This window comes from Oryctolagus cuniculus, chromosome 1 (genome assembly GCF_964237555.1).
Source record: "Oryctolagus cuniculus chromosome 1, mOryCun1.1, whole genome shotgun sequence".
NCBI classification, from domain to species: domain Eukaryota; kingdom Metazoa; phylum Chordata; class Mammalia; order Lagomorpha; family Leporidae; genus Oryctolagus; species Oryctolagus cuniculus.
In genome coordinates this window covers 112,808,528-112,827,710 of record NC_091432.1, presented here as the reverse complement: position 1 = coordinate 112,827,710, position 19,183 = coordinate 112,808,528, and the positions used below count along the sequence as shown (strand labels likewise).

At 47.7% G+C, this 19,183-nt stretch overlaps 2 protein-coding genes across 10 annotated transcripts in view; both read right to left on the bottom strand.

Annotated features, from left to right (window-relative positions):
- The window catches only part of ARHGEF12 (Rho guanine nucleotide exchange factor 12), a 162,624-nt gene extending 157,446 nt beyond the window's left edge, over positions 1-5,178 (bottom strand). For 6 of the 8 annotated variants that reach the window (XM_008260587.4, XM_008260592.4, XM_008260609.4 and 3 more), the window contains exon 1: positions 5,044-5,169. In XM_008260587.4, the coding sequence (XP_008258809.1) occupies positions 5,044-5,075 (32 nt within the window). In that variant the 5' untranslated portion in view covers positions 5,076-5,169. Of the gene's footprint in view, positions 1-5,043 lie in introns of all 8 variants that reach the window. The other 2 variants (XM_017343044.3, XM_017343054.3) reach the window with 1 other exon arrangement.
- A 3,286-nt stretch (positions 5,179-8,464) lies between these two features.
- Positions 8,465-16,653, bottom strand: TLCD5 (TLC domain containing 5). Of its 2 annotated transcripts, none has more exons than XM_070047334.1 (3): positions 16,448-16,653; positions 14,280-14,483; positions 8,465-12,091 (listed from the first exon to the last, which is right to left on the bottom strand). In XM_070047334.1, the coding sequence occupies exons 2-3, from the start codon at positions 14,308-14,310 to the stop codon at positions 11,553-11,555; spliced, it is 570 nt and encodes a 189-aa protein (XP_069903435.1). In that variant the 5' UTR covers positions 14,311-14,483; positions 16,448-16,653; the 3' UTR covers positions 8,465-11,552. The 2 variants fall into 2 exon arrangements, with proteins under 2 accessions (XP_069903435.1, XP_051704561.2); XM_051848601.2 differs by having other exon boundaries at positions 14,284-14,483; positions 16,448-16,647.
- Positions 16,654-19,183: the final 2,530 nt, after the last annotated feature.

Genomic DNA, 19,183 nt, shown 5'->3' with positions numbered 1-19,183 from the left:
TATTTTATTTGAAAGACAGAGTTAGAGAGAGAGGTCTTCCATCCACTGGTTCACTCCCCAGATGGCCACAATGGCCGGAACTGTGCCAATCCGAAGCCAGGAGCCAGGAGCCAGGAGCCAGGAGCTTCTTCCAGGTCTCCCATGCGGATGCAGGGGCCCAAGGACTTGGGCCATCTTCCCCTGCTTTCCCAGACCATAGCAGAGAGGTGGATCAGAAGAGGAGCAGCCGGGACTAGAACCGGTGCCCATATGAGATGCTGGCACTTCAGACCAGGGCTTCAACCTGCTGCACCACAGCACCGGCCCTGAAGCACAATATTTATAATTGTGCTGATTTAAAATTTTCAATTCAGTGGCAGGCATTCCATCCCATCTTGTGAATGGTTCGAGTCCTGGCTCCTCCACTTCCAACCCAGCTTTGATGATCCATATACCCTGAGAGGCAGCAGTACTTGGGTCCCTGCCACTCCCAGAGACACAGACTGAGTTCTCAGCTACTGGCTTTGGCCTGGCCAAACCCCAGTTGTTGCAGGCATTTGGGGAGCAAACCAACAGATGGAAGGTATCTCTCTCTGCCTTTCAAAAAACATGAAAATAATAACATTTTCAAATTAAAAAATAAAATTTCAGGATGGGCATTGTGGCGCAGCAGGTTAAGCCTGTACCACCACCTGTAACACTGCCATCCCATATTGGAGCTGCCTGTAATGTGCCTGGGGAAGGCAGCAGAGGACAGCCTAAGTACTTGGGGTTCCTATCACCCAAGTAGGGAGTGAACCTGTAGATGGATGATCTCTCTGTCTCCTTCCCTCTCCCTCTGTCTCTCAATCTCTGTGTCAGTCTTTCAAATACATAAGCGAATCTTTTTTTAAAAAACAATAAAATTTAAATTCACACTTTGAAGACTCCCAATTATTGAAAGGGGAAAAGGGATAGGAGCAAGTCTTCAAATAGAGCTCTAAAACACCATCAAAACCAAGCTTTAAAAGATAAAACCAAAAAGTTAAGCTTGCTGTTCCTGAAAATGTGGAATGGCAACTTCTAGGAGACAAACAATTATATAATAAGAAGCATTTACATTAACTTTTGTTGGACAGCCATGATGTAAGAGTACCTGTAATTATCTCTGGAGAGCCATTAAAATATCCTGCTCTTTCTGTGACCCTTGTTAGTTTGGGAAGCAATTCACACTCATCTCTGAATGACTCCTGGAAGGGCAACCACTTATGTACATTTAAATATCTTTCCAATTGTCCCCCCTGCCCCAAGAATCACAGTGCTCCACAGAAAAATATGTAAAACTGACCAATGGAATGCTTGCCTCAAGTTTTATTTAAAAAATGTTAAATGCACACTTTGTTTAAAAAAAAAAACACTACATGTAAACTTAATGTTATGTAATACATGTTAACAGCTGGAAACTCCCAATGTGTTATATGGTATCACCAGGTTAACATATTTATGTAATGATTTCAAGTAAATCTCCTCTTTATCATCTCACTGAATAAATATGAACATTTTATAAGTGCACCATTAATCAAAAAGACTATAGCTCTATAGTTTTGAAAAAATTTACTTTGGACTCTACATGTTGACTTACATAAAACTGTACAAGTGAATGCACTATTGCATAACTATGTGAATCATGATTTTATACTGAACAACTAAATAAACTAAATGAAAGGACAAAATTTAAAAAAAAAAAAACACCTGAATACAAAAAGTTATCAGCATGATCCTTATTCCCTATTTCAATTTTGTATTTATCAACTGACTTTATAAGAAATGTTACAAATAATTTCACCTTGCAGGTAATGAATGACTCATGCAACCCTGAAAGTGGCAAACATTTTTTTAATCAAAATTATTATATGGTAATTTGGAAAAGAAATCACAAATGAAAATGCTAAAAGCTGGAAATACACATATAGTCACAGGTTTCCGACATTCACTTTAAAAATTTGCTTACATTCACAAGCTTAAAGATAATTCAATGCTAAGAAAATATTACATTAAAAACCTTTATCTACAAATCAAAAATGACGATTAAATCTGTAAGCCCTAGATAAAGCAAAGGTCCACTTAGTTGAAGAAAGACCCTTATAACTTCCCAACCTGTAATGTGCCTAAAAATTCACTGCTGTAGAAATCTAGGCTGAAATCATTTACTGAACCCACTGAAAAAGCATTCTCTCTCCTTTCTACCTTTCAGAAGAAATTCCAATTACCACATGATCCCTACATGCCCAGGGTAGAAGAACGGCATCTAGGAGGATTGGAAACAATTTGGACATATTTTAGGACTAAAAGCAGCAATCAGACATTTCTACCAATTTTCAAGTGCTCATTCTTAAATGCTGAAAACCACAGTCTCTTGGTCTCACAGAAGTTACAAAGAGACTGAAAGGTATTCATTTCATTAACTGCTTAGATTTTTCTAATACCTGTTCAAAGATATCATATAAAAACAATAGCTACCACGAACAGAGTCTGAGTTTTAAATTTTAAAAGAGTTTTAATTTTAAATCTTAGAAAGGCGGCGGGAGCTGGGGAATAGACGATAAAAACAAGAGAAGGGAACAAATTTATGTGCAAAATAATGACAGGATATAACAGAGTTCTGAGTATCTGAAGTAACCAATCAGAGCCTGAACATAGCTGAATTCCAACCCAGCCCCAGCACGTCCCTAACACAAGAATAAAACCCTTCTTATCTTGTTCAGCCATGTGTCGCCTGCCACAAACTGCAAAACAGAACAACGCCCAAAACCAGCCAGTCTGATTTCAACCGAGGACAGACAGACTCTGTAGCCAGAAGCTCCGCAGTGAAAGAACTCGAACTCCCACAGCTGGCGTGGTGGTTCTGCACACTCTACAAAACAAAGCCATACCACAGCCAGTACTCCAAACTTGAAAGGATCTCGAAAAAGCCACACTGGCACTCTTAATTGGCCAATAGTTCTAGAATCAGCAAAACAAACCCATCTAGTACCCTAGGGTTGGACAAGGGGGAAAAAAGGATGAGTAGGGAGGCTGACAGGAAGCTGGAAATTATTCTGTACTCATAACTTTGTTAAGGCACCCGGACAGATTTCACCCCAATATATATGCAAATCAGGAATAACTACTCCCTTAAAGGTAAATGGATGCTTTCTATTTATAAAATAAGACGTTGAAAAAAAACTAGTGGTCATCTAACAATTCACATTAAAAAATAAGACAACAGTCTCAGCAGTGTTTATTAAATTAGGCAAGACTGCACAGTTCTTTTTTTTTTTGCTTGTAAAGACCTATGTAAAATCAGGCAGCACCTGCACCAGGTCGAGAGTATGAACGCCGACACCAATATTCACACATTCATTCTGTCCACCTTTTGTGCCTAGCACAGTGCATGTCAAAGAACAGGCTTTCAATAACTGCAGGCTTCTTGAATGGCGATATGCCGTTTAAGTTATAAAAAGTATAAAAAGTACACAAATTCTAAGATTGTATTTCCAAGATAACTGAAAGAAAAATCCCTGAAAAGCAAAGCTGGGGCTTTTTAGTGATTTCTGTGGGGATGAGTTGGTGACCCCAAGTTCTGTTTCTGCAACAGCACCCAAGCATTACAAGGAAAACCAATACCACATTAGCGTCTAGTAAGACTTCTTGTCTATGTGCTCAACAAAAAGATAAGATTCGAATGAATCAGGGAAACAATTATCCACATGCTGGTGAAAAACAGTTTCTCAGGAGCAAGACTCCCAGAAAAGAAAAGGAATGGGGTTAACTAAAATAGCATCATCACTATTCATGTTAAGTATATTCTCAGAAAAATTAAACATTATCTCACTGAAAATGAAAACTCATTTAATAAAAAACACAAAGGATAAACATAAATAGCTTAATTATTTAATGGAATCTTTTAGGTGAACATTCATGTGACACTGGAAAGCATCAACAGGAAGAGGAAGTTCTGTTTCTGGAGTGGCTGTTATGGTATGATAATGGAATTTGGCTCTTTCAGAATCAACAAATGAGCTTTACAATTGGGTAAAACTCTCTTATTAGCAAATTAATCTACTTTCTGCAGAACCACTATTGTTGCACTTTTCAACAAAGAGCTCTGGACTGAAAATTGAGTATTTATTTTTTCAGATGTAGTAGTGTGAAGCTTGACTTAATAAACAGATTGAAATCTGAGACTATCAAACATACACAGCATTTTGCCATAATTAAAGTGAGAAATAAAATGGGGTTAAGAAATTCAATCATGTAACCTAGTCAAAAGAATAACGTTTGGGAATAAGGGAACTCTACTTCAACCACGTATAGTCCAGCTCAAATCGCCGCACTCCACGCAACAATTATAAATACTTGTAAAGGGTACACAGACGTCAACACATCCACCTGCCATGCTTGCACTATGCTTAGGGTTTACACCCCTTAACCAAGTGTTTCTGGAAGATGGAATATTAAAATACAATAACTGAAAGCAAGCCCTGGGAGTTTCCTCATTTCCTCCAGCTCCTGCATACTGCCTCGCGCGAGAGCCATGTCAACATTCTGGAAAATTATTAGATAATTAAACACTGGAGGGGTCAACACCTAAAAGAGACCAAGTCCACGAATCACCAGGCAGGAGGCTGAAGATTCAGTTCCCGGACAGAAATCGCTAAAATGTAAGGGGTTCCGAGAACTTGCACAGGGCAGGAGTCAAACTGACGATGCACCAACACCCAGCCGTCTTCTGGCGCTGACCTTCACCTAACGTGACCTTCCTCTGGTTCCAAAGATGAGAACAGACTCCAAACGCACACCCCAGCCAGAACCACAGACAAAAACCCCACGCTCGTGGTGGGGCGCACCCCTTCTCGCCAGAAAGACCGTGTTTCCAACCAACCGACCCCTCGGCAGCCACCCTCCGCTAACTGCCCGGCTCCCAAACAGCCCTCTCTCCTGTGCCTGTCAACTCCGCGGGCCAAAGGCGGCGTGCAGGACCGGCTGTCGCCGGGCCGGCCGGCCGGACGCGGGCGGGCTAGGGGAGGAGGGCTTCATACGAACCTGTCGGTGATAGTAGACTGTGTGCCACTCATTGGGGCCCTTGGCGAGAGGTCCTCCTTTCATCCAACTTGCATTTTACAGTAACACCTCCACCCCACCCCCAGTGCTCTGGGATCAGGCCCAACTCCGTCGGGGACACAAAAGTCCAACTCAACACTCCATGCAGTCATCTAGAACATCCGATTGGAAGGGGTCAAGCAAAGGGGATGCGGGCTGGAGCAAAGTTATCATCCAAAACAAAACCAACAAAGTCAGCCGGCAGGCGAGTCCCGGCGCCTGCGACAAATCCTGCAGGAGGCACAGCGAGAGAACTCCGTGGCCCAGGGAAGTCCGCGCGCCGTGGGAAGGGGACCCGGACTCCCGCCGGGGCCGCGGCCGGGGCCGGGGCGGGATCGGCTCCTCCTCCGGAGTCTCGGGGCCGTCAACTCCGTCCGCACCCGCACGGCCGAGCCCTCGCGTCCCCGCTCTCTAACTGGGGCTGCCGGTCGCGCGTGGCCGCAGCCTCGGCCGCGTCTCGGGCCGTCCCGCGCCGAGCTCGCGCGGCCCCATGTCCCCCGGCCCGGGGACCCCTCGCGTCTTCCTCGCCGCCCCCACCAGGCTCCGGGGCACCGGGACGAGCCGCGGGCGCCGGCGGAAAAGGAGTCCCGCGACCTGAAGTGACAGGGACCGGGGTCTCTCAGGGCCGCGGGCTGCTCCCCATCCCTTTGAGGCCCGGACTCTTCCGCAGTCAGCACGGGCGGCGGCGGCGGCTCCTCCCCGACGCTCCGGTAGGCGGCGGTTCCCGCGGGGGGGGCGGGAGGCTCCCGTCCGGCCCGGCCTGGTGGAAGCCTCGGCACGGGAGGCGACGGGCGGCGGCGGCGGCGGCGGCGGCGACTCCCCGCGCGGAACCGGCTCGCCGGGTGCTGGGGGCCCTCGCGGGAGCGCGCGCAGAAGGCGGAGGCGGCCGCCGGCGGTGGGGCGGAGGTGGGGGGAGCGACCGACGACCGCGGGCGCGCGCGCGGGTTCCGGTTCCGGTTCTGTCTTCCCGGTCGCGTCCAGCGCGAGCTCGTGCTTCCCCTCCCCCGCCGACTTTTTTGGCCTCCTCCCCTCTGACTTCGGGAAGCCGCCTCACCCGGGAATCCCTCCGCCGGGCCGCATCGCGCAGCGCCGGCCGCCCGCGCCCGCCCTTCGCTTGCGCCGCCCCCGCGCGGACGCCTCCGCCTCGGCCTCGCTTGGGGGGAGCAGAAAAGTAGTCCCGCGGGGGCAAAGGCGGCACCTCCAGGCTCGCCGCTGGCCCTGGAGCCGGAGAGTGTGGGAGAGGGTCGCTTAGGGGTGCTGCTCGCGCTGTCAGTGTTAGCCACAGGTGTCCAGAGAGCCCGCCCTGACCCCGCCAACTTCAGGAGGGGACGCACCCCTCGTCCTGGAAACTTTTACTCCCTCAGGGAATGTACTTGTTCGCCCCGTGTCGGGTCCGGGCGCCGGGTTAGCATCCCTGCCCTGGGAAGCAAAGCCCGGCACACCGAGGTCTCGGCGTTGGCCGCTCACCTGGGGCACCTGCTGCTGGCCTGGGCCCGGGGAGAGGGGCCGCCGCGCACGAGCCGTGGCTGCCTGCGGTGGGCGTGAGGAAAGGCGATTTGGGCACCGGAGCCCGCGTTTCTCAGTATAAATGTTGCTTTTTAGGCTATCTGTGCCTTGGCAAAATTAAGTGTTTGACTTGCCAAACTGAGAAAGCATGGTGCTCTCCATAGCGACTTCACAAGCTTGTGGAAAGAAGTGGGAGCAAACAAAGTGTGTATTTATCCAGTAAGTGGCATTACTGGTTCTCTCTGGAGAGTTGTTCATTTTTTTTTCCCCCACCAGTCCTGCTTGGTGGGGAGATTTAGGCATCCACCTAGTTGTGGGTTTGGATAACTCGGTATGGGGGCAACGCGGGCACCACACGCAGTATAGCTCTGGATGCTGCCAGCATACCCCTTTTCTCCACCTGTTTGTCAGACGTCTGGGCTCAAAGCGGTGCCGGTGAGCGACTTCAGCCATTTTGTGGAAATCAAGCGGCAAATCGAGTCGAATGAGAAACAGTGGCTCTGGAGAGGGGAAGCGATTGCCTCTTCACAACGCTGTTTCTCAAACTCATTCCCCAACAGTTCACGAAAGAATCATTATCCCTGAATAGATGCATGAGCTCAGGCTGACGTTACAGCCGGGTTAAAAAAAGGAAAAGATAAACGGAGGCCAAAGATGACTCCTTATTGCTTTTTTTTTTTTAAAGTTCGGCACAGCCAGCTAATTTTGTAATATTTATTTTTGGAAAGAATAGAAGCAGATTAAGATTCCAAGCCACTTTCCCAACCATCAGACCTGGATACATTGCCACCTGCTGGTGCATCCCAGCATGGCAGTTCTATCCGATCGCTCCCAGTTAGGCTCTCTTCTGTTTGTAGCTGAAAGGAGAGAGATCTTCCATCTATACACGGTGCCCCAAACGCAGACCTTATCCCCAAGCTTTAAAAAATCGTCCTTAAACTACCAAATATCTTCTTTTTCCCTCTCCTAATAATGTTACAGTGTAAGTATCGAGTTAATTAAGCCCAATGATTCATCAAATCATGCATTTTAAAAATAACTTCTCCTTTTTCCTTCAAGAATGCCCTCAATCCTTAAGCTTCAGGAATAAAACAAACTGGGAAAGTTTCCTATTTCACCTTCTCTTCCTTGCATACAAAACCTCTTGGCAAGCTGCTCCCAAGATCGTCCCAGACTCCCAGCAGACCGCAGGTTCTAGCTGTGCGCAAAGAAGGCGTTTTGCTGTGGGAAATCTTCAGAGGATGCAAGCAGAGGACTGAACTGAGCCAGCGGTCTTATTCCTTCCAAAACTAAACTTTCTTAAAGCTGAAAATCTCCATTGTCACCCACAAAGCACTGATAATAAAAATACCCATGTGCGAGCCGTTTAGAGCTATTGGCTGCCTGGCTGTCCAAAGGCTGTATCTACGGAATGCCTTCAGCAGAGGTCGACACCCTCCCAGGGTCATCGGCCTTTCCCCAGAAGTGACAAAGGCGACCCAATCCACTGGACATGTTCTTTGAAGAGGTTTTCCATTTGGGGTTATTCTAAGCCACATTCTCTGCCACTCTTTCAACTCACTCATTAAGTACCTACTGTGTGTCCAAGGCCGTGCTAGCCATTGGGAGCGCAGTTCTGCAGACAGTCTGAAGAGGTGGCAGAACAAAAAAGAAACTGACTCCTTCCTCTTGGACAATTTTCTGTATATCCATTGTTACCCATCTCCAAATTTCAACAAAAAAAAAAAAATAGAAAAGATGGATGCTAAACAGCAGATTAGAGTTATTTCTCCACTAAGGATGACTATGGGTCAATGTTTCTAGATGCCAGAAGGCTTTTTCTAAGTTCTTGGTAAAAACCACAAGATAGAAAGGCAGATTTATAAAAAGTTGTTTTATTTTTATAAAATTTAATACAAACCTTATTTAAAATATAAAATCCTTCTTGAGCACTGTTAGTAATTATTACATAGTAATCCAAATGCAAACAAGTACTTTATTTGGTCAACCACATGTTAATTAGCCCTTCATTCACCTGTGGTGTAAAAACTCGGCATGTGAACTACTGAGTCCTCTTCACTTCACATTTTCTCTCAGAGAAGCTGCTTCTTAGTTACTAAGTTACAACATCAAGAAAAACTGGGGGGGGGGGGTAAAGCCAGTGCTGGCATCCCATATGGGTGCTGGTTCGAGACCCAGCTGCTCCACTTCCAATCCAACTCTCTGCTATGGCCTGGGAAGGCAGTAGAAGATGGCCCAAGTTCTGGGGCCCTTACACCTGTGTGGGAGACCCAAAAGAAGCTTCTGGCTCCTGGCGCAGCTCCAGCTGTTGCAGCCAACTGTGGAGTGAACCAGCAGATGGAAGATCTGTGTGTGTGTGTGTGTGTGTGTGTGTGTCCTTCTCTCTCTGTGTAACTCTTTCAAATAAATAAATAAATACATCTTTTAAAAAAAAGCTGAAGGATTCCTTTCCCTTTTTCAATTATTAAAGAACAAAACTAAAAACCCTCCATACATCCTCACAATAGTGCCCAAGACTGAGATCTGCAGTGCCTTCACTTCGGAGGGGCAGGGATAAAAGAAATGGTACCAGATCAAGCCTATTCATTTGTCTGGTATGGAACAGGTTGCACTGTGCCAAAATCCAAGAGCCAGCTTTTTCTTTCCTTTCCTTTTCTTTTTTTTTTTTTTTTTTTTTTTTTGTAAGAAAGTTTATGAGCCAAGCCACTCTTTTCTACTAGGCTTTTGCTAAAATCAGCATTCCCCAGCAACCCTACTGACCACAGTTTTGTGGGACGGAAGCTCCACAAGCATTTTAAGAGCTATTGATCGGAGTGAAAATAAATAAATAAATATGAGAGGGAGAGAGAGGGAGGTGGTGTCGGCTCACTTCAGTGCCCAGCAAAACCCTCTAACCAGTGAGTCATCTTAGAAAAGCCACTGTTAGCCTGCCTTTAAAGTTGCTTTCTTCTTAGCAGGGAGGGTTTTCCACGGCTCTAGCCACTCTGTCTGGTTTCTGTGACCAAGGACATCCGGTTTCATGACCACTCGTTGGGGTCGTACCCCCAGTGACCACAGGATGGACTGACACTTCCTCCTGTCAGCCGTGACTAAACAGCACCATTGGCTTGCTCTCCAACTAAGCTAAACCCCTCTAAATGGCCTGGTATAAATAATAAATAAATAACAAATACATAAATAGGACTTCCCTTTTTCTCTTAAAAGCTCTATATTACAGATCCCCACCGATGAAGTGTCATCCATTCACAGCAGTAAACAAGTGGCCTGCCTAAAGATCTGGCAAGGGAGTAGCAATGCTAATTAAAAGAACCTAGAAAGTCCTTCTCCTTAACCCCCTGTGTTAAGCTTATATTCTTCTCCTATGTGAGACTGGAGACCACTGCACTGGTATTTTTTTTTCCCCTCTTCTAAAACTGGCCTGGTCAGATTAGGCTGTCCAGAACGTGATACCTTCTTAGAAGAAAGAAGAAAAGGCAGTGAGAATACTAAAAGGGAATGTATATTAAATGAAGAAAAAAAAAAAAAGCCGGGGGTGGGGTGGGGCAGGCGGGGCTGAGCGTCATCACCCTGAGCCAGTGCACACTTTCAGGTTTTGGTTCTCGTCTGCAGTCAGTACAGCAGTGCTGAAACCTGAACTGCCATCCTAAACACAGTGGAATCCGCATGGCAAATCCCGATGGAATTTAGTCATAGCCACTCATGCCTAGGAGATTAATGCACAAAAGCTCTGAGAACTGGCGTCGTTTTCCTGGTAGGCAGAACCCATACAACAGGACTTGGTAAACCATCGACCCACACTTAATTCATCTTGCACCCAAAGCCCTAACCCCATGGTTTCTGTGCAGAAAATAGTGGCAGGTCTGAACTGCTGTCCTTGGAAAGACTTGCTGCAAGGCTGGCCCTTGGCTGGCATCTGGGAACCTGCTTTTGGGAGGGCTCCCACCAGGAGCAGATAAGACTGGCTTGCTGTGCCTCACTTCAGTGAAAATATGGCTTACGCTGAATGTCTGCTTTCCTCTTGGGAGTCTTTAAGTTTTCTAACATGCCAGGCAGAGGCTGCCTAGACGACCTGCCCCCAGTGCCAACCTTGAGCTTTGTCTGCAGAGACCTTCCCTAGTGGACAGCACTTCACATATTTCATTGCAGATCGTGGCTAGAGGAATTCAGCACCCCCTGTGTGATCCAACTGGGAAAGGACTGTGCAAACTTAGGCCTGGGGTCCCCTGGCCTTTGCCCCTGGCGCCTCATCCCTTTGCTGACTTTTCCTTTGTATCCTGCCACTATAATAAATCAAAGTTGTGAGTAAGGCTATACTCTTAGCCCCCTTGAGACCTCCTAGTGAATCAGACCAGGGCGTGGCCTTGGGAACCTCCAACAGTGAGGACAAGAAGGTTCCTTAAGTAATCCCCCATCACTGCCAGTTTCACTCCCAAACTGTGAGCCCCATTGGCTTAAGCAGATCCAACCCCTATCCAGTGCTAAGAATACCAAAGGCATGTCTGCTCCTCAAAGCCCTTCCACTTATAGTAAATGGAGCAAACCTACATCCATTGCTACAGGGAAGGCAAAATAAGTGTCAAAGGAGTTACTTCTCAAAGGAACAAGACACAGCACTAATTTTTCCGAGTTCTTTCTAAGCCATCTGAACATCACTAGGCCTTCCAGGGGCAAGAGGACTCAGGGTCACCATAAACTAAAAGGAATGCCAGTAGTACTCACTGCCCTATTCTGACCCATTCACAACTAACCAGCGCGTTCTTACTCTACAGCTGCGCTGCTGCAGAACTCAGTATAATACTGGCCTATACTTGGCTTGAAGACTGACCAAACTGATCAATAAAGGTAGCCCTTTTTCAAAACCTAGGTTTGTTATAATGCAGCCGTACTTCCGACCGGGTTCCCTCGCTGGCTCGGCCCAGTCCATCCGTCATCTCAGCGAGCCTGGGCTAGTGTGCCTTGAGATGCCCATTGAGTTTTCGCTGCCATTCCTCACTCCACCTGCTCCTCCAGGCATGGTATTTCTTGATGCTTTTCTTCCACGCGAAGCGCCAAATGCTGACCATGAAACACCATGACACTGCATACATGGCCACTCCCCCAGCCTTCACAAACCACCTGGGAGTGGGTGAGACCATTTCACAGAAAAGGAGGCGAGCTCCTACACCGATCCTCACGCCGGTGAACAGAGCCACGAAGAGGAAGTCCACCACATCGCCAGTGAAGCTGTGGTAGTGGCCAGTTTCACGGAGAAACCAGCGCATCTGGAGCAAGGGGTTGGTGATCTCGCTGCCGAAGAGGACGGCGTTGACCTCTGTGCCTGACTCCCCGAGGACCAGGGCCATGATGATGCCCAGGATGCTCAGCGTGTGGTGGGCCAGCATCAGGGCACCCTCAGACTGGAAGTAGATGCACCAGCCCAAGTCGAAGATGAAGTAGCCCAAGGTCAGACAGAGAACGTGAACTTGGAGAGGTGTATTGGGTGCACCTGAAATAAACCAAGACAGAAGCACACTGAGTGACTGTGATTTGTGCTGCCTTGAAAACAGAACCCTACACCATTGCTTTCAGATCTTACGGAGTCACTGAAGAAGACAGCAAGAACTGCAGGCGTGTGCTTTTAAATGGTAACCACAGACAAAGATCTACAACCGTCGTCTTTAGCAAAGCGGTGGTATTCAGGAAGCAAATGCGGACCTGCTGAATATCCTTCAGTGAGTGCTTTGCACACCGTTAGTCATCTCAGTGTCCTCTCAATGCTACAGCATTTATGGAGTTACTCTGCCCTTTTAATTAAGATCTTAAACTTTTTTTATATATTTTCAACCAGCGAAGGTCTTTCTCTAGACTTGAATTACTGTATCCTTAACACCAGGTTAGTTTCTTAGCTTCCTGGGGTAGGTTACTGGACACCAGTGGCCCTAGCTCTTCAGAGAACTCCAAAGCTAGTGTACTGTGTCCAAGAAAATAGGATGCAAGGGCTTGACATGAAACCATTAAGAATTTTCACATAAAACATAAAGCTTAGGGGCTGGCACTGTGGAGTAGTGAGTAAAACCATCACCTGCAGTGCTGGCATCCCATATGGGCACCAGTTCGAGTCCTGGCTGCTCCTCTTCTGATCCAGCTCTCTGCTATGGCCTGGGAAAACAGTAGAAGATGGTCCAAGTCCTTGGGCCCCTGAACCCACGTGGGAGACCCAGAAGAAGCCCCAGGTTCCCGGCTTCAGATTGGCTCAGCTCTGGCCGTTGCAACCATTTGGGGAGTGAACCAGCAGATTGAAGACTTACTCTCCATTTCAAATAAATAAATAAATCGTAAAAAAAAAAAAAAAAAAACCATAAAGCTTAAAGGCTGCTTTCATCTCAGTTTTACAGTTTTAGAGAAAACTTGGAAGCCAAAGGAAAATCTTTTTTCAAAGACTCTAAAGAATTTTTAAAGCCTTTTTTTTTTTAAATCATATTCCAAGAGAGCTATGGGTTGAACTGTGCCCTTCCCCAAAATGCATTGTGTTGAACTCCTAAACCCCAGGCCCTCAGAGTGTTCTGGAGAGGGGGCCTCTAAGGAGGGCTCTAAGATAAAAGGGGGGCTTTGAGGGGACCCCAGTCCAGTGTGATGGACAGCCTTGGAAGAGGAGGTTAGAACACAACCACACCCACACACAGCGGGAAGGCAGCCACTTGCAAGGCAAAACGAGAGGCCTCAGAAGGAACCAAGGCCGCCTGTGTCTTGATCTTGGACTTCCAGTCTCCAGGACTGGGAAAGCAGCTATCTGCTGTGGAAGCCACCCGGTCTGCTGTGTTTTGTTATGGCAGCCCCAGCCAACCAATACAAGCTGGGATAATTTTTGTATACAAAGGAAGTAACACATGTACAATTTAATACAGCTGCACAATATAATGAATCTAGTGACGTCAATGAAGTAAATGCATGCAATGTAATGTCAGGTAACCATTAAAAAGGACAGTGAGGCCCCATATACAGAAATGCAAAAATAATGTCCTTTGAATATGCAACTGAAAAAATTAAAAGTTACCAAAAAATTCACAGTACAGTTCCATCTGTGTCTGTTTGGGGGTGGTGGTAGAAGATAATGGTGTTTGTTTTATGTTTTGTATGTTTCTTTTTTTAAAATTCTTAATTACCTTCATTTTATTTGAAAGAGAGATTGAAACAGATGTTCCATCCACTAGTTCACTCTCCAAAAGCCCACAACATCCAGGGCTGGGTCAGACCAATGCCAGGAGCCTGGAAATCAATCCAGGTCTTTCACATGGGTGGCAATGACCCAACTACTTGAGCCATCAGCTGCTGCCTCCCAGGGTGCACATTAGCAGGAAACTGGACTGGAAGTGGAGGAGCCAGGACCTGAACCAGGCACTCCACCAATATAGGAAGTAGGTGTCTCAAGTAGTGTCTGACCCACTGCACTAAATGCCCATCTGATTGGTTAACTTACAACAAGCAATTGCAAATTTGTTTTAAAAGTAGAGTTATGAAAATCAGAAGTAATTGACACATACAGTATCAGCATTAACCATGAAGAATGAAGACCCAACACAAACCGTAATGGGAATTATTCTTCCATATTGTACCAGTTGTGTTTTAAGTTCCTCCTTCTAAGACTACCCCCCAAATCACAAATCCCCAAGGGAAAAGCACCTAATGTCCCTTACCTACCTGGGTGGGTAAAAGGCCAAGGGCCATCAATGAAGCCAATATAAGCTGAGAGGCCTATAGAGAGGACTCCGTGGGTGAATGTAACCAGCCGGCAGCTCCACTCATAGCTTCGGCGCTTATTCAGCCGGCAGAGAGAAGTATAGAGCGAAAGCCAGCCACACAGGCTGCAGAGCACCTGCAGACACAGAGCGGATGCCATCCTACAAGGAGAAGACCAAAACCAGAGAAACAAAGGATGCACCTGAAGAAAACACCAGTGGCTGTTGTGTGTCTATGTCCTCATTTCTGCTATAGAACAGGACAAAACATTGCCTTTACACTCACGCTTCTTCCTCATCTACATGGCCAGGAATCTTCTATGCAAGTGCGGCTGTGTTTATAACTCTAGGGCCTGTGGAGACAGCATGCTGGGTGAAATCTTTAAAGTGGGAACCAGAAACCACATTCTGAGTTGGTGGGCTAGGACTGGCCTTGGATCGTAATACGCACATAATAAAATACACTTTAGGTAACGTCTTCACATTTCAAAAATCCCAATAAGAAGCTCTCATTGAAAAAAAAAAACACTTTGGTTTCTGCTAGAAGTCACATGTCACTGGGCAGTTTTCAAGTTGACACTAAACTTAGCTGAGGTTTGGATTTGGGTCACAGATTTATCAGTCAAAACTGAAACTTGGGGTTAACCTACATATAGAACTAAACAAAGAGTTCAGACATCTTGGAAGATGGGGGAGAGGGAATCCTAGTTCTATTCAGTTCTGAAATCCAACTCCACGATTTAGCAGGGAGAAGCAGGACTGAGCTGCCCGGGGGAAGTTTTTGTTGAGATTTAAAAATACCTTTGAGGCGATTATCTAGTTAAAAATGAAACAAAGTGAGAAACCTACACTTTGTGACAAATACATTTTGACAAGAACAACTGCAACTATCAATTCAGTCATATGGAACTAAAACCTAAAAATGACTAAGACATTGTTATTAATATCCATCTACTCCCCCACTGCAAATACAAACAAGAAAGTCCAGAACATGTCAGGTATCTGTCTCATGCCAGTAGGAATTTTCTGCATGGCTTGGCTTACTACTTAACCCTACTCAGGCAAGTGAAACAGTATCTGTGGACCAGTGCACTTCAATACACAAGCCACTCCCAAGAATGCTATCCAGGGAGGGTTTTATGAAGGTCAAGTTCTGTGCAGCTTGCATCTAAAAGCAGATCTGCATGCAAGCAAACCCCAGACACCCATCACAGACCTGAGTTCCAGCCCAGTCTCTGCTCCTCGCTAGCTGTACCAGGGTGGCCAAATCACTTCCACCTCTACAGCCTCAGAATTTTTTTTTTCCAAAATAAAAATTAGGAAAGGAAAAGGGAGGAAGGGGGTGAGGGTGGGGGTGGAAAGGAAGGAAAAGGGACCAAAGGATTCTGCGCTCCCCTACAGTTTTGACAAGGAGTTCTCATGAGTTCTGCAAAACTTCTAGCCCAGTCTTCGAAGCATGGGCCGGAAATCCAAAGCACCCAAAGTGAAAAGAGTCATCCTCTCTTACTTGCTTTCGAAGGCCAGGGTCACTGGCCAGTAATGCGGATCAGCGCATTTGGATACGCCGATTAGTATTTTTAGAGCCCTGTCCACCGTATGCTAAGTCCCCGGGCCGAACAAGTAGCCCTTTACAAACGCTCAAAGAAAACATCGGACAGGTGTGAACGCCAGACACAACTCTGTGACCTTGGGAGCGCCCTGTCCGGCGTCTGGCTCTCTACTCTCGGCTCTGTAAAAGGACGAAAATGGTCTTTCGGTGGTCCCTGCAGCTCCGAAGCCAAGGCTCCTGGCCTGGCCGCTCGCGCGGTCCGGGGCCGGGGCAGGAGTGGCCGGCGGCGAGATGCAGCCTCCTCGCCGAACCGCGACCCAGCTCCGCGCCGACTGTGCACCACGCCACGCCCAGCCGGGAGCCCGGGGCCGGGCGGACCGTTATCCCGGCATCCCGCCATCCCGCCGGGCGCCCCGGGGCCTGGCGCCGGCAGGCAGCGAGAGGCCTCCTCCCGTTAGGAGGCCAGCCCAGGCCATCTGCCCGCCTCCATCCCCCACCACCGCTGCGCCGGGACCCCCGCGCCGGACCGGCAGCCCCGGGACCCAGCCCGGCAGCGCGGCTGGCGCTGAGCTGTTACCTGGCGGAGCGCACGGAGATGCCTGGGGGGCCCCGTGGCGGCCCAGATGGAGGCCACAGGAAGCGGCGCGGCGAGGGGGGACAGGACGAGGCTGTGACGGCGGCGGCGGCGGCGGAGCCGGGGGTCTGGGGGCACCTGCCGGCCGGGAGGACGGAGCGCAGAGCCGAGGGACGTTGGCAGATCCGGCGGGAGAGGCCTCCTCCTTCGGGCGGGGGCGGGGGCGGGGGCGGGGCGGGGGGAGGGGAGGACCAGCCGGCGGTGACGTGAGGCCTGCAGGACGATGCTCTCGTTCGCGTGTTGCCTGTTTATTTAAACCCTTACCCATTCCTCCTTCCCCCGGATGGGACAGCCTATCCAAGAAGCAACGACTGAGCGCCTGCTGAGTAATTGCATCCCTACTAAGCACCGTGGGGGGATGGAACCTGCGGGGTGCATGAAGCAAAGAACCAACTGAGCACCCGAAAAGTGCTCGGACCTGGGAATTAGAAGTCGTACGCATTGTAGCCCTGCCTAGAACTCGGGCGTAGGAGCACACCTTGCTGGGTATGCCTTCGCGAAACTTCCAAGTTTCTTGAGCCTCGCGTGTCTCGTTCTCCGGATTGGGGATGATAATACCTGCCTCATTATTGTGAGGATTTTAAGGTCACGAGAGCGAGCCGAAGTGCTTCGAACAATGGCTGGCACGTGGAAGGCACTGCAAATGTCAACTCTCGTTTTATTTCCCTTGAGGCAAATGCTGTCTCCTCTCTGGGTCTATTTTTTGATACCGGGGAGAGTAAGTCTGAAGAGAGAAGTGTGGCTGAAGGCAGTGTCAGGCAAGGGTGAGGGTGCTGAGGGGCCCAGACATTCTTAAAAACAGAAGGCGTTTGGCAGAGTTGTGAGTGCCTGGCCCCTGTCTGGAGATGGAAGGAACAGGAAATATTCTAGTTTGGGTTGTTAATCTTGCCAACTCCTGAAGGGCACAGATGGCACGGCTTTCGTCTTTGTCTCCCTGCTACTACTGTGAGACAGGTGCAGTTCATGTCTGCTGGTTGAATGAGTGGGACAGGAATCTGGGAAACTGTATTGGAAGCACAGTGCACTTCCTACAGCTTGTTTGTCATCTATGCTACCTGGAAAATGCAGGCCGTTCCTTGCATACTGTGAATTATTGTGGGGGAGGACCCAGGCATTGTAGTTTTTCCAACCTGTCCCAGAGTCATTCATGGTTGAGAACCACTGCGGTGACAGGGTCTCAAGTGCCTGTGGTGCCAGCCTCAGATGCCGGACTGTGCCACCTTATGTGGGTAAGAGGAAGTCCACGATGTTATTGAATGAGGAAATATCATATTACCATGCTTTCCAAGCCCTTGCTACTCAAAGTGTGGTTTTGAACCAGGGAAATCTGCATCAGCTCGAAGTTTATTAGGAACATAGACTCTCAGACCCTAGCCTGTACCTACTAAATCAGAGCCTGCTTTAACAAGGACAATGTTGATTTGCATGCACATTTGGGCAGCAGTCATCAGCCTTGAGAGCACAGTAGGATCACTGGAGGAGCCTTAAAAAATCCCAATGGCCAGGCCATATTCCAAATAAAATAAATCAACATCTCTGTATGACTATCAATAGCCAATCACCTCCCCAGGTGATTCTTATGTGTAACCAATGTTAAGAACCCTTGCTGCTCTAGAGACATTTGAATAGAATCAGTGTGAGAGGAACTGGAGAAGACTTGGTATATATGTGTTGGAACAGACCAAATAGGAGGTAGTGATAGCCTGAAGCAATAGAACATGCAAAGATCCAACCTTTTCTCCAACTGCTTTTGTTGCAACCTTGTTTTTCTCCCCTTCTACTATCTGAATCTAGGACTTTCTTCTTGCTGCCACCTTTTCCTACGAAAAAACCGAATGCCACAGCCTTCAAGACTCTACAGGCTGATGGGCTAAGAGAAGGTGCCCATTCCTCCTAACCTATTGGGCTTTTGTCCTAAGGTGGCTGGGATTCTAGGTTTAGGCTTCACTACCTGGGATTAAATTTTATTAATTTATATCTTTGGCCACCATCCCTATTCCAGTGGCATCTTCTGGAAAAGTTCCAGGCTTTTAGGGAGTGCAGGAGATATGAAGTTCTCTACCAACTCAATGACAATGACAGTCATGATCACAGACAACACTTACATTGCTGAATTAATGCAGCAAGCATTCTTCCAAGCACTCTTACTCTATTAACTTATTTAATCTTCACAGCACTGAAGTATGGGACCTATCGTCCCATACTTTTTATAGTATTTTGCAGGTGAGAAACTAAGGCCCAGAGCAGTCAAGAACCTTCCCAAAGTGACACAATCAGTTGGAGACAATTGGGTATGAATCCAGGCAAGAAGACACTTAACCATCAAGATGTGCTGCCTCCAGTCAACTAGAACAGCCTACAGATATGTCCTTGTAGTCACGGCTCCTACACTGGTGAAGGGCATTGGAAGTTGTTTAAAGGAACTCCAATTAAAAAAAAAACTTAATTACACGGTGGGCATTTAGGGTACCAGTTAAGATGCTGCATCTCACATTGGTTCGATTCCCAGCTGCTGCAGATGCTGGGAGGCCGCAGTGGTGGGTCAGGTGGTTGGGAACCTGCCACTCACATGGGAGGCCTGGATGGATTTCCAAGCTCCTAGCTTCAGCCAGGTCCAGTCTCAGTCACTGGGGGTTTTGGGGAAGTGAACTAGCCTATGTGAGTACACTCTGCCTCTCA

Coding starts and splice junctions, on each gene's coding strand:
- TLCD5 (XM_051848601.2), bottom strand. CDS start 14,482: ATGGCATCCGCTCTGTGTCTGCAGGTGCTCTGCAGCCTGTGTGGCTGG. Junction 12,092..14,283: donor TTGGCCTTTTACCCACCCAG/GTAGGTAAGGGA, acceptor GGTTTATTTCAG/GTGCACCCAATACACCTCTC.